This window comes from Lolium rigidum, chromosome 4 (assembly GCF_022539505.1).
Source record: "Lolium rigidum isolate FL_2022 chromosome 4, APGP_CSIRO_Lrig_0.1, whole genome shotgun sequence".
In the NCBI taxonomy this organism is placed as follows: Eukaryota; Viridiplantae; Streptophyta; class Magnoliopsida; order Poales; family Poaceae; genus Lolium; species Lolium rigidum.
The window spans coordinates 238,413,871-238,427,746 of record NC_061511.1 but is presented as its reverse complement, the minus strand read 5'-3'; the positions used below and the strand labels follow the sequence as shown (position 1 = coordinate 238,427,746).

Sequence of the window (13,876 nt, the reverse complement as noted above, 5' to 3'; positions counted from 1 at the left end):
CTATCTACTCCATTTAACCAATTAACAAACATATTAGTAATACTGGTGGGAGGTGGAAGATTAAAAGTAAAATTAACCGTACGCCATAATAGTTTAGCTAAAGGGCATTCAATAAAAAGGTGTTGGATGGTCTCCTGTTCCCCACAGAACACACATTTTGTACACCCATTCCAATGACGTTTAGCTAGGTTGTCCTTCGTTAATAAGTAATAACACCTTATTACTCAGGAACCACATAAAAATCTTAATTTTTAGCGGAATTTTAACCTTCCATAGATATTTTCTCAGAAAGGGGGTATGGTCACACATAAGATCTTCATACATTGACTTTACTGTAAACATACCATTTGGTGTCAATTCCCAAATAAAACGATCTTCGTCATTATTCAAATGTACGGCCATTAATTTCCTACATAGTTGCAACCATAGAGTCCATTTATTACCATTTAACACTCTTCTAAATGTAATATTCAGCGGTGATTGTCCTAATACATGCGCAACGGTGACATTCTTATGATGAACAATATTATATAGCGAAGGATATTGTTGAGCCAAAGGAGTCTTGCCTAACCAGGCATCTTCCCAGAAGCGGGTCTGCAATCCATTACCTACTTTGAAAAAACCCCTGGAAAAGAACTCATGTTTGACAGCCATCAAACCTTTCCAGAATGGAGAGTCAGACGGTTTCAGTTGAACCTCTGATAATGTTTTCTGTCTTAGGTATTTGTTATGTAGCAACTACTGCCACACCCCATCCTCATTAAGAAGTTTAAAAAGCCAATTGCTCAATAAACATCTATTTTTGATCTCCAGAACTTCAATACCTAGGCCACCTTGATCCTTGGGATGACAAACAATATTCCATTTAGTAAGCCGGTATTTTATTTTGTTTTCGTCGGACTGCCAAAAGAATCTAGATCTATAGAAGTCCAAACGTTTCCTTACCCCAACGGGTATTTGCAGGAAAGACAACATAAACATCGGTAAGCTAGTTAATACTGAATTAATAAGCACTAACCTATCTCCATAGGATAGTAACTTCCCTTTTCAGCATCCTAATTTACTCTCAAACCGTGTTTCTACCGGATACCAGTCAGCATTTTTGAGTTTTTTGTAATGTATTGGAATACCTAAGTATCTAAAAGGGAGTTGTACAACATCACATCCAAAGATCTGCTTATACTGGTCTTCCTCCTCTTTTGCCTTTCCAAAGCAAAAAATCTCACTTTTATGGAAATTAATCTTGAGTCCCGAGAGTTCTTCAAAAAGACATAAGATTAGTTTCATGTTAACGGCTTTGTCGAGGTCATGTTCCAAAAAAAGGATAGTATCATCAGCATATTGTAGTATAGAGAGACCTCCCTCAACTAAATGAGGAATTAACCCTCCGACTTGACCATCTTCTTTGGCTCGTTCAATTAAGATGGCAATCATATCCACTGTTAAAAAGCATAGGAGACAGAGGATCCCCTTGCCTTAGACTTTTTTTTGTTTGGAAATAACGACCAATGTCATCATTAACCTTCACCCCAACACTACCACCTTGCACAAACTGTTGCACTAATCTACCCCATTCCGGAGCAAAACCTTTCATTCGTAATGTTTGCTGTAAAAAAGACCATTTTACCTTATCGTACGCTTTCTCAAAATCAATCTTAAATAACACACCGTCCATTTTTTTATTATTTAGCTCATGAATCGTTTCATGAAGTATGACAACCCCTTCCAAAATATTTCTCCCAGGCATGAATGCGGATTGAGTTGGCCTAATAACTCTCGGGGCAATCCCAGATATGCGATTAGTACCAACTTTAGTGAATATCTTAAAACAGACATTAAGTAAACAAATAGGTCTATATTGTTGAATCTGAACCGCATTCTCTTTTTTGGGTAGTAATGTGATAACTCCGAAATTCAATTTATGAAGGGGCAAATCCCCATTAGTAAATTGCGCAAACAGAGCCATTATGTCGTCTTTTATTACTTCCCAAATTTTTTGATAGAATTCAGCTGGAAATCCATCCGGCCCAGGAGCTTTATTCAGCTCCATTTGTGAGATAGCTTGGTGAACCTCCTCTTCAGTAAAAGGGGCAGTCAAGATCTCATTCTCAATAGACGATATTTGCGTTATATCATTAATCTCGTCCTCAACTAAAGAAATATTTGTTGGAGTCGGAGCTCCAAATAACTTTTTATAGAATTCAGTAATATAAACTTTTAGATTATCTTCCCCAACAATAGTCCCCTCTTGCTGTTCAAGTTGGACGATCTTCTTCTTTCGATGTTTACCATTTGCTATTAGGTGAAAATATCTCGTATTATTCCCCCTTCTTGAATATGCTTGACCTTCGCTCTCTGAGCCCATTTTAACTCCTCTTCCCTTCTTAGTTTAGTTAGACTATCATTTGCCTTTTTCAGCTCTTCCCTTTCATTTGTATCCAAAGTACTTGTTTCCGCTTTTAAATCCAGATAATCGATAATGTTTAGTAATCTCTCTTTCTCTTTCTTATACTTTTCACTCTGATTTTTTACCCATCCCTTAAGAAATTTTCTTATATGTCTTAGCTTATTCAACCAAACCTCCATCGGACTAGCTCTACCTATAACTGAGTTCCACTCCTTTACTATCATGTAAAAAAACCTTTTTAATGATTGGCCTTTTTATATTGCTATACTATGCCCAAAATTAACAATTTTTAAAAGAGTGGAGGGGACATAAATTCTAGTTTCAAAACATAGTCCAACAGTACTTTGGCGAAGGACTCCATCTTCTATATCGGTCTTCCAAAAAAAAAACTTCTAATTCCCCGACCTACTTCCTATATACCGTCGCCCAACATTCCCCACCTGCCACCTTCTCCAAAACCCCACCGCCGCCGCTTCCGTCGCTGCCAAGGACGCCGAAACCCTACCGCCTCTCCTCCGGCCTCCGCTCCCCTCCCGCAACCTGCAGCAGCCATGGTGAGCCGCGGCCAACTCGCGCCCCCAAACCCTCCCGCATTCCCCTATCACCGAGCTAATCCATGCGCTTCTTCGTGGCACTGCAGGCGGGCATCGGTGCGGAGACAGCGGTGGCCGCTGCCGGGAAGCCGGAGAGGAGGACGTTCCGCAAGTTCACCTACCGCGGCGTGGACCTCGAGGCTCTCCTCGACATGTCCACCGACGACCTCGTCCAGCTCCTCCACGCCCGCGGCCGCAGAAAGTATGTAGAGCCCGGCGGCGCGCGCGCGTGCATCTAGCTAGATCGAGCGAGATCGCTTGAATGGAAGGGAAGAAGTGATAAAAGTTACTTGCTTTTCTGATTGCTGTAGGTACAAGAGGGGGCTGAGCAGGAAGGCCTTGGCGCTCATGGTGAAGCTGCGCAAGGCGGTAATTTTTAGTGCAACTCTGCTCTTGGGTTTTCTGAATTTACTGCACTTTGTAACCGCCGTTGTGGTCAGCACTTGTGCCAGCACGCCACAATAGTAGATGATTTCTAGACGAGCTTTGACTGGATGCGATTTTTAACTTGGCAATCATCATGTGTGTATGAAGTAGTATAATTAGGAGTTGTCTGACCAAAAAAGATTGTTTTTTTTTGGTATATCTACTTCACCCAGTACATGGTTTGATGGATTACTCGTTCTATCCTGGTCATTGTAGTGTCCAATAGATTCATTTCGTGACTGTTTTGGATATTATTGATGAGGTAAGTAGGAAAAAAAATACTTGAGTTTGTCCTTCTCCCTGTAGGTTTAATTGTGCCATGTACTGTTTGCAGCATTAAGAATTTAAGTCTTTTCGTTAAATGTACTGTTTCCGGCACTAGGATGCTTAAATTGGCTCTAAAAAAGGATGGTTAAATTGAGATTTTCTTGGTAAACTATTGACATTTCTATTGCTAATAAACTCAACTCTATTGTGAAGTTGGGTAAGGCATGAGCTTCAATCTTAATTTTCTGATGCTTTGGCAGCATACCCTGGTTCTGGTTTGTAGAATTCAGAGGGTTCATGCAATGTGTTTGGATAACTATAGCAGATATGTCGTTGCTTTTAGTGGTCTGAGATGCCAACAGCCAACTGATACTGCAACCCATTGAATGTATTGATTTGTGCCATTGGAGGGGTATTGCTCGCAAGCTTTTGTGCAACATGCTAAGATGCTGACTTTTCTGTTTGAAATAGGCTGAAGTATATTTTCATTACGCTACAGAAAAGAAAGATCGTCTAGGCCATGTCCTACAATTTTTTGTTCAGTTATCAACTTCCAGTTCTTAAGTTTTTGATCTGGTACTTTTGATGTTGGAGAAATCATCTTTAGGCTACCATGGAGCACTCTGATAGTAGATCTGTATAGTGAGTAGTGCTAACAGTCTGGGTGCTCTGTTTTGCATCTTTCAGAGTCCACTGACATATACATATATTCCTTATAATCTAATTACTGTGAGACACATCTATTTTCTTAATGTGGGTAGAAAGAAAAGAAAATCACAAACTAGAACTGTATGATATAAAATTTTTGAGTACTCGTTATTTGATTGGAATTGACTAATGTGATCTGGATAAAGTGGTAGAATTGTGTGTGCTTAAGTTTATGGGAATACTTTGGTCTGTAGCAGGTTTTAGTGTTTTCATCGTCTCTAAGTTATTTGTGTGACATCCAGCTTCAAAAATATACATAATTTAATGTTGTTTTGAACCATTAACTTTGTTGTACTGAAAATTTGTTTGAGATTATAGCATCTGAAGCTCATACTTTGTTTTCTGAAAATGTACAGAAAAGGGAGGCACCTGCTGGTGAGAAGCCAAAAGCTGTGAGGACTCATCTGCGCAACATAATCATCGTGCCAGAGATGATAGGCAGCATAATTTCAGTGTACAATGGGAAATTCGTCATCCAGATTGAGATCAAGCCTGAGATGATTGGCCACTACCTCGGCGAGTTCTCCTTTACCTACAAGCCTGTCAAGCACGGAAGGCCCGGTATCGGCGCCACCCACTCCTCAAGGTTCATTCCTCTCAAGTGAAGGATCCTGCGGCACTTCCCACGCCGAAGCTTTTCCTGGATTTGTGATCATCTGTTTTGTCTGAGGTGGAATTTCTAGTATGTCTAATGTAGTGGAAGAAGTATGTGGTGGAAATTCTAGTATGTCTATTGGAACTGTGAGCACCTGCCTGCTACCTGTTTTTACGGTACCCTGTACTGCAGGGAGCAGTATACAAACATGTCACCATTTTTTTTCTGAGGGTATCATAGACGTTTCCAACTCTTTGAAATAGTGGAAGCTTTTTTCCGTAATGGAACTTGCTGCTGGGCCAAGATCTCAGCCCATTTACTACCGAGATCGTCGTCTGCCCTCTGCCTCACGCGCCGTCGTCTTGGTCGCCGGCACCGACGTATCTCTGTTCCTGTTCCCGTCGCGCTCCCGCCACACCCGCTTTTCGCCGCCGTGTTTGACTGGGGTCGCCCACTCGTGGACCTTGCCGTAGCGACTCCGCATCCTCATCTGCCATGCCCTCATGGCCTCATCCTAAGTAAATTCACACTCTGAGATGGAATTAGCTCGTAAATTTGCATTATATTGAGAATTCCACACGCAGCAAACCCCTATGCAGATTCCATTGTGAGTTTCACCAATGGCAAACCCCTCTGAATAGTTTTATCTTTTTTTATGTTGCCTAGATGCTGGTAGCAGGACTAGAAACTGAGAATGTACAGGGTGACTGAATCCCTATGCAGATCCATTGTAAGTTTCACCCGTGGCAAGCCATGTGAATAATTTAAGAATTTAAGAATGGAATGACCCATATTCATATTCATACCTCCCTCCCCCAACCCTAACCCTCCCGCACCCCGCCCTCCGCCGCCGCCGGTAGCGCCGCCGGGGGCAAAGTCCCTCGGGGCGTGGCGGCGGCGGGGGCCCTTCCTCGTCGCCGCGTGCAGATCGGCGGCCGGATCCCCACCTCCTCGATGCTTGGCGGAGCTGACGCGCGTGGGATGGGCGACGGCGGCGGCGGCCCTCCTCCCGTCGGCTGTCCCCTGGCGCGGGTGGGATGGGCGGCGCTGCAGTCTCCCTCTTCTCGTCGGCTTCCCGCAGCACTCCGGCAGGGGTTGGTGGTGGGCGGCGGCCAGACCCTTGGTCTGCGCCATGCCATCCACCCCCGTCTCTCGTTGGTGCGTGGAGGCGATCTCGGGCATCTTCCGCGACACGAGGGCGCCCGGGGCAGCAGCCTTGGGTTTGACGGAGGAGGTGGCCTCTTCTTCGCCGGAGAGGGTCGGCCTGCGGTTGGTGGTGGTGGATTTTTGATCTATCATCGCCAGCCGGTGGTGAGATGGAGGTGCATGGAAGCCGGCGATGGTGTCGCCGGTGGAGGGTTGGGTTGGCCAGCCCGGGATGGTCGCAGACGTGGGGGTCCGGCCTGAATAAAGGCGGCGGTCCTAGGGCCTCTCTTGCGTGAAGAGGAGGACCTACCGGAGGCTCCGTACTCGTGATCCGGCCGGAGGGTTGAGTTCCGGAAGGCTCCGCCGGCGAATGTAACGGTGCTTTGCCCGGAGTTTGCTGGATCGAGAGGTATTTGGTCGTGCGCACCCATGCGTTTATTCCGACCGTTTGGTTCCGGAGGGAGCGGCGCGAAGCTCTTTTCTCGTGTTGACATCAAGTGACTATGGATCCATGATGAAAGTCGGAAGAAGAGAATTTCATGAAGGCCGAGAGGGAGGACTAGCTAAGGGAGGTTCAAGTCTCCGCGCTGTTGAGGGGCTTGCTTGGTGTCCGGGCTTCACAGCGAGCGGTATGAAAGTGGGGGCGACAACACATGTGAAGCGCGAGTCCTACCTTTCGGGGTGAAAATCCAAGGTCCGACCTTAACCGGTTGTGCCCGGCGGTGACCTTGGTGGAGGCATTGTTTTGAGAGTGGGGACTATCTTCGGGGTGAAAACCTAAGATCTTTGATCGGGGCGAGGACGGTGTTGGAGCACTCTGTTCCCTTCTTGGAGGCGTCGTTTTTGGAGAGTCTGCAATTCAGGTGTTGTCATGGTGGTGGATGTATTGCTGTTGTTAGGTCTGTGATACTGTAGCGGGACTTTTGTTTCTTAGTTTTCTTTTCGTTTTTTTGGCTGTGTGCATCCGTAGTGCCATTAGGGTGGTGCGTTGTTGCAGAGGCTGGGTGTAATTGGTATCTCTCGATATTAATATATTCCCTTTATCGAAAAAATTCATATTCATACTGAAACATGTGTTAATTTGACTCTCAGACTTATAATATAGTCTAGCATTGATTCATATTTGCAGTGTATGTCATGGAGGGTATGGAGGTTAATGAAACTTTTTCTTGAGAGGAAGAAGATTACAAGTACTACAACTCATATGCCAAGTTGAAGGGGTTTGGCGTTAGAAATGAGGAACTAATAAAAAGCCGGGCACATACATAGTTATCCAGCGTCTTTATGTGTGCTCTATTGAAAAAACTAAACGAGAACAAACATCTGAGCTCCCCTTGCAGATGCGGTGCTCCTCGGATGGAGATCGAGCTGTCTATGGAGAGTGGTGAACCTAAATGATTTTGCACGACAAGACAAAGAAACATCAATATAATGCCATGAAATAATTCTGGCGAGATAAATTTACATGGAGCTTAAACATCTCATCATAGACTACATGAACACACGATTAAATATATGCTCGACGGACCGGAGCTAAAACACATGCCTCGATGTTTCTACAAGAAAAATATTCTGGCTAAGTACAAATTTTTTATGATCCTTCTAAAAATAGGTGATGATATCATTCCTCCATCCAGCTCCAGCCAAATTCTTTCATCAGCATCAACCTGTCATACAAGACAACAATTGCAAGTTAGGAGTTCCTTTATTTTGTATCTCAACTGAGACAAAATTAAAGCAGTACTACCGCGGGTAATCTTGCAATGCAAGGTAAGCTAGCAACAGAAGTACCAATTTTTTATAGGACTAGCAACGAAAGTATATCACATAATGTCAATGAGAGTGACTTAAGGGTAGCTGCTTTCCCAGCACCGGCCATTCATGCTAGGTAGACGCAGCACACTAGACAGGAACACATAGAGTGCACTAGCAAAGTTATAGGAGCTCATTGTACTAATCAGTGAATGGAACTGCTAGAAAAACAGCAGGAATGCTCGACACCAGTTTATAGTAGCACTATGTCTTCTATATAGTATAGTACAATCTATGATTTATACCACAACATTACAAATATGTACCAGATGTTTAGACTACCTGGTTAAATATAATTTTAGTTCTAGAAATTAAATCTATACCTAATAATAAAGAAGCTAAAATTTCTGCCAAAATTTTCGTCCAACTATTTTTAGGACCGTTTTGCCCTCCCAGCAAATCACATAATACTGCACACTTGCCACCAGGTACCCGTTCGGTTGTTGAGGCTTCCGCCAAGCTGCCAGGAGAGACGGACGAACGGCCCAATTCCCAGTCACAATCCCATCTCAATCTCAATCTCAATCTCAATCGGGCCAATTCACGACAACGAGATGCACAGAACTCGGTCTAGCGTCTGCTTATATTTTTCTTCTTAGTCCCACCTCGAATCCTTATAGATAATTCCACCGGTTTAAATAGATGCATATTGAGTGGATTATCACCAAGGTGTCCAAAACAACTACTAACAGGTTGGCTCGAGAAATTAACTGCACAGCGGGACAGAGGCTGCGGGGGCGCTTCTCCGCAACCGCGACGAGATTCTTGCTGAGGTGCGGCAACGTCTCGTTCAGGCTCAGCAACTCGCCAAGCACTACTACGACGGTCATCATCGCGCGGTGGCTTATGCGGTGGGCGACTGGGTGTGGCTGCGCCTTCTTCATCGCTCCACCCAGTCCCTCGACCCGCGTGCGAGGCGCAAGCTTGGACCTCGCTACGCTGGCCCCTTCGTCATCTTGGAGCGTGTGGGCACACTTGCATATCGCCTTCAGCTGCCAGAGGGTTCCCGCATCCATGATGTCTTTCATGTGGGTCTGCTGAAGCCTTACCGTGGGGAGCCGCCGGCAGCGCCACCAGCGTTACCGCCAATCGCCGATGGTCGGCCAGCACTACCCCGACTACCAGCTCGAGGACGAGCTGTTTGCACAGGCGGGGAGAGATGTTATGACCGGTATTGGTTATGTTAGGAGGGGGCCCAACCAGGGGCCCAACTAGGGGCTTAGCCCATTATCAGTTTAGGGTTTAGCTCTTTATATATCAGATGTAACGATGCAAAACAATCAAGCAATAATCAGATTCATTATTGCCGACTCCCTGAGGAGTCGGTCTCTCAAACCTAGCCGCCGCCCTCCTCTTCTCCGCGCGCACGACGGCGCCCAGCCGCCGGCGTCCACCGCCTCGTCCGCACACCTCTCCCTCCTTCCCCTACAAACTACGCCCTAGGCCCGGTAGAGCTGTTGGTTCTACCACAAGATGACCATAACGCTAAGTTGCTTGGTTAACCAATTAACCAACTGACGATAACTTTGGTACTAGGGCTGCCTTAGCGCTGATTTGAATGAGGAATGCCTCTGTTCTTGTACCATGTTGGTGAGAAAGATAGGGGTTGGTTCTGTTTTTGTACTCTCTTGGTCAGAAACATCAGGAGTGTGAATAGAACACCAATCAAATGGTGAAGATGTATGTGTGGCGTACTTTAATTCAGCAGGTCTTAAGAATGCAATTGTGGTAGTAACTAACAAAACATCATTAACAAATTTGATTGAACAGGTTTTCTGTTACGGTGTGTATGCAGCCTTTGGTAAGAACCAAGTCCCAACAGAAAATTAGCGAAAGAGCTTGTTGATAAATGGGTAATTGCTTATTATTTTTAAGCAGCTGAAGGTTCTTGGTTCATATATAATTAACTCTAAACAAATACAGTGCCGACAAATATTCCAAAAGAGCATACAGAATGGTAACCAAATATACTAAGCTACCGTGAACTCATAATTAACTGAGCAATGCGAACCACCAATTAAATTAGAGTTCATGATGATATGATTTCATCTCGAGAGGGCTATGGATTGAGGCAGAAGCATTACCTAGTCCTATGATTGGATTTCAGGCCTCGTCGCCCCATCAGTGGAGACTCTGTGAGGCACTAGCCGTCAATCACCAGACCTCCGCAACTTCCGCCGCTCTAACTCCGCCGCCAACCATGGTCAGCCTTGTCCGGGACGCCGTCTGAGAAGAGCTGTACCGGTGGGCTCAGCCACCTGCAGCTTCGTTGCCACGCTCGGCGGTTGCCGCCGGCGACACCGCCTCTGCCTCGGCCACCTGCAGCTTCGTCGCCGCACTCGGCGGCAACCGCCGGCGACACCGCCTCTGCCTCGGCCACCTGCAGCTTCGTCGCCGCACTCGGCGGCAACCGCCGGCGACACCGCCTCTGCCTCGGCCACCCGCAGCTTCAGCTTCGTCACCGCGCTCAGTGGCAACCGCCGGCGAGACCGCCTCTGCCTCTGCTCAGTACTTGACCGGCTGGGCCGCGCGGCCCTCCTAAAACTTCATGGCCGAGGATGGATCCTGGCCCAAGATCGACCAGCTGCGCCACACGGTGGTCCACGCTGGCGACGGCCGGAACCCTAGTTCGTAGGGCCATTCAAATCGACCGAGGAGGAGGGGATGGGGATACGGGGGTGCGCGTTGGCGGCGGCCGGACCCTGGCTGGGAAGGGTGGCTCGCGTCTCCGCCGCTGCTCAAGCAGGGGAGAGAGGAGGGGCTACGAGGGTGCAGGTCCGTGGCAGCCGGAAACAGAGTGAGGGGATTTTTTGGGTGGGCAAACTGGACGAACGGAGGTAGGAGATGGACTCTGGCTTGCTACAAAATATGATCTTCCTAAAATACCCTCATTCACGTATACTGCTTGCTCCGGAGGCGCAGAACACCTCTATACTGCTCGTGAGTTGGACGATCGAAGTCAGGCAGTATGGTTTCATCTTCACCGTTCAATCCATCGATTGGATGACCCATATTCATCGCTGGGTACTGTAAAAGAGCTCTAACGCAAAGTATCTGTTATTTTTGGCTGTAGCTGATGCCCATTTCGTTTGTCTTGCTGCATCCTCTGGTTATTTTCCTGAGATGTGTTGAACCTGAAGCCAACCAATGCAACTTGTTGGGGTTTGCCTGGCTGGAGCCTCGTTTCACCGTGCAAACCTCTGGTTATTGTGCCAGTAGGAACCTGCATGTGGTGTCTGTCCAGGTGGCAAGTGCCGATTGGGCACATGAGGATAGAACATATAAGGCGCCAGGGCTGGACAGCCAAACAATCTGCACCTACACATTAGGTAAGCAATCTTCAGAGCTGCATCTCTCCATCCAGAGCTCAGGTCTACAATGGCAACGATCAGCGCCACTGCGGCCACGGTCGCTGTCGCCGGCAGGCCGTCGCTGGGCCTAGGTAAGTAATCTTGTCATGAAAAAAATATGCAAATTGCTGCCATCTGCAGCATGCTGAATTGTTAACGCTGAGACGCTGTTGCTGAACTGCAGGGCTGCCCCAGCTGAGGGTGACCAGGGCCGAGAGGCTGAGGTGCGCCTACTCCAAGGACGGTAAGGAGGCGATTCCTGCCGTCATCAAGGGCGGCGTGCCGCTGCTCGGCGCGGCCACCGCCATGGCCACGGCTGCGGCGCCGGCGATGGCGCTGGTGGACGAGCGGGTGTCCACGGAGGGGACCGGACTCAGCTTAGGTCTCAGCAACAACCTGCTGGGGTGGATCCTGCTCGGCGTCTTCGGCCTCATCTGGTCCCTCTACACCGTCTACTCCTCCACCCTCGACGACGACGACGAGTCCGGCGGCCTCTCGCTCTGAACTCTCAACCACCACGCCACCACCGTCTTCTTCTTCTGCATGCCTGCGAATGACATTGTTTAACTCAAGATTCAAGAAGCAGCAGTCAGCTATGAGCTTATGACAGTGTTAAATTGTTGCGAATGTTATGATCGTTTTTTTCTCAGCGAGTTCCAGTTCAATTGTGTTAATCTATGTAATCCAGCTGTTAGTAATCGATCTGGGCCTATGGGGGTCCTAATTAAGATCCAAAAGCAGCACACCTAAGCATTCAGTTTAGGGATCCCTTCAGTTTATTGTGTCTAAATGCTTAAATCTCTCATCCTGCTGTCCAAGGAGTTTTACTGAATGATATAAGCTGCACAAATCTCTTAATGCAAATTATGCAATGCACGTATACAGAATTTAGCAGGATGATCTATTTTTTTCCAGACTATTATTTGACAGGATAATCAAGTAGCAAGAATAATATTAAACTAACGGTTGTTTCACCTAAACATCACAAAGGGGTGGTGGCGCAGTTGGCTAGCGCGTAGGTCTCATAGCTAATGCGAGTGATCCTGAGGTCGAGAGTTCGAGCCTCACTCACCCCAAAAAATGATTTGTAATGATGAAATTCTCAGTGACAACTTGGGTCGTCACATAAACACCTGAATCATCAGGTGAAATTGAGCAACTCTGAACTTAATCATGTTTTTTGTTATTTATGTTCAAGGGAGTGCTTTTTATACCTCATCGGGGCTTTGCTTTTCCTCCACGAAATCCTGATTCAAATTCGAGTTCCGCGTTTCAATTTTTGGTGGTCCTTATCGATCTGTAGCTGACTACCGACGAACCTCATTTGAGCTCCTTCATCAGGTGAAATTGAGCATCTGAACTTCATCATCTTTTTTTATTCATGTTCAAAGGAGTGCTTTTCATACTCTCAATCGGAGCTTTGTTTTTCCTCGACAAATTCCAAAACCCTGCTTCAAAATCGACTTTCCGGTTTCAGTTTTTGGTGGTCTTGTTCTGGTCTATAGCTGACTTACTTCCGAACTACATTTGAGCTCCTTCATGTTTCTGCTGATTGATGTGGTGCTCCCTGTGTGCTCTTCCTGTAAGAAAACATTGATTTCCCCGGTGAGCTAATGCTGCACTGTCACTATGCAATACCGTAAGTACGGACAGTTACCGGCACACGTGATCTGATTCTGTGTTCGAGGAATGCATCATCCTATATTCTCACTTGCAGATGTCACCTAAGTAGCTATTAGCCAGGCAGGCTATACCTTACCGATGGTACAGAAAGGTAATTGGAGGATTTGCTTCGCTGCAATAGCACAAAAGCCTTGGAACGCTCCTCTGGCACCCCGGGTCATCACAAACTATCTGAATTAATTCGTCTTCAAATGACTTGAGAAAAACTGAACCTGGTCTCTGTCTAAGTTCCGATGATGTTTGCAGTTAACCAAGGTCCACGTGAAGTTCCCACGCTTACGGCTTACGTTTGATGATAGGGAACCAGCTTTGTACGCTCGCAGTCAGTTTTTTCGGCAACTGCGGCTTTCACGGGACAACAGTTAGGAAGTGACTGACAGGTCTTGCTTCGATGTAGTAACACAACGAGGAGGTTGCTCAGTTGGCTTTGAGCTATATATCCTGAGGTCCTGGGTTTCGATTCTTCTCTGACGACCACTAATGATGAAACTGCTCCTTGACAACTTGGGTCGTCATGTATCCACCTGAATCATCGATCAGGTGAAATCGAGCAAATCTGAACCTGGTCATATCTTTTTTGCTGGTACTGCTGCACTCTCCTTTGTCCTCGACGTATACCCAGCTTCCTTCAGTCCGTCGCCTCTCGGCCGGACAGGTCGATGCCGTGCCACCTGCGGGAATGGCGGCGACAAGGCTTTCCTGAACTCACGCCTGTCTCCTCTGTCTCGTAGTCTGATTCTAGTACATCTAGCAACGCAGTGCAAACGGATCTGTTATCTCTGTGTCACGGCTCCAGCTAAGATGCACATTTCGTTTGTCCTTCATCATCCTTTTGCTGCTACCAACAACAGCCTTTGCCATACCATACGATCCTCGGGTACCTGTGGCT

The 13,876-nt window shown here is 46.7% G+C and overlaps 2 protein-coding genes across 2 annotated transcripts; both read left to right on the top strand.

Moving 5' to 3' along the window:
* The first annotated feature begins 3,023 nt into the window (after positions 1-3,023).
* On the top strand, positions 3,024-5,067 carry LOC124648462 (40S ribosomal protein S15-like). Its single transcript, XM_047188229.1, has 3 exons — positions 3,024-3,202; positions 3,312-3,369; positions 4,758-5,067. The coding sequence occupies exons 1-3, from the start codon at positions 3,024-3,026 to the stop codon at positions 5,004-5,006; spliced, it is 486 nt and encodes a 161-aa protein (XP_047044185.1). The 3' UTR covers positions 5,007-5,067.
* A 6,208-nt stretch (positions 5,068-11,275) lies between these two features.
* Positions 11,276-12,078, top strand: LOC124707346 (photosystem II reaction center W protein, chloroplastic-like). The gene is made up of 2 exons (XM_047239003.1): positions 11,276-11,396; positions 11,489-12,078. The coding sequence occupies exons 1-2, from the start codon at positions 11,333-11,335 to the stop codon at positions 11,806-11,808; spliced, it is 384 nt and encodes a 127-aa protein (XP_047094959.1). The 5' UTR covers positions 11,276-11,332; the 3' UTR covers positions 11,809-12,078.
* The last annotated feature ends 1,798 nt before the right edge of the window (positions 12,079-13,876 follow it).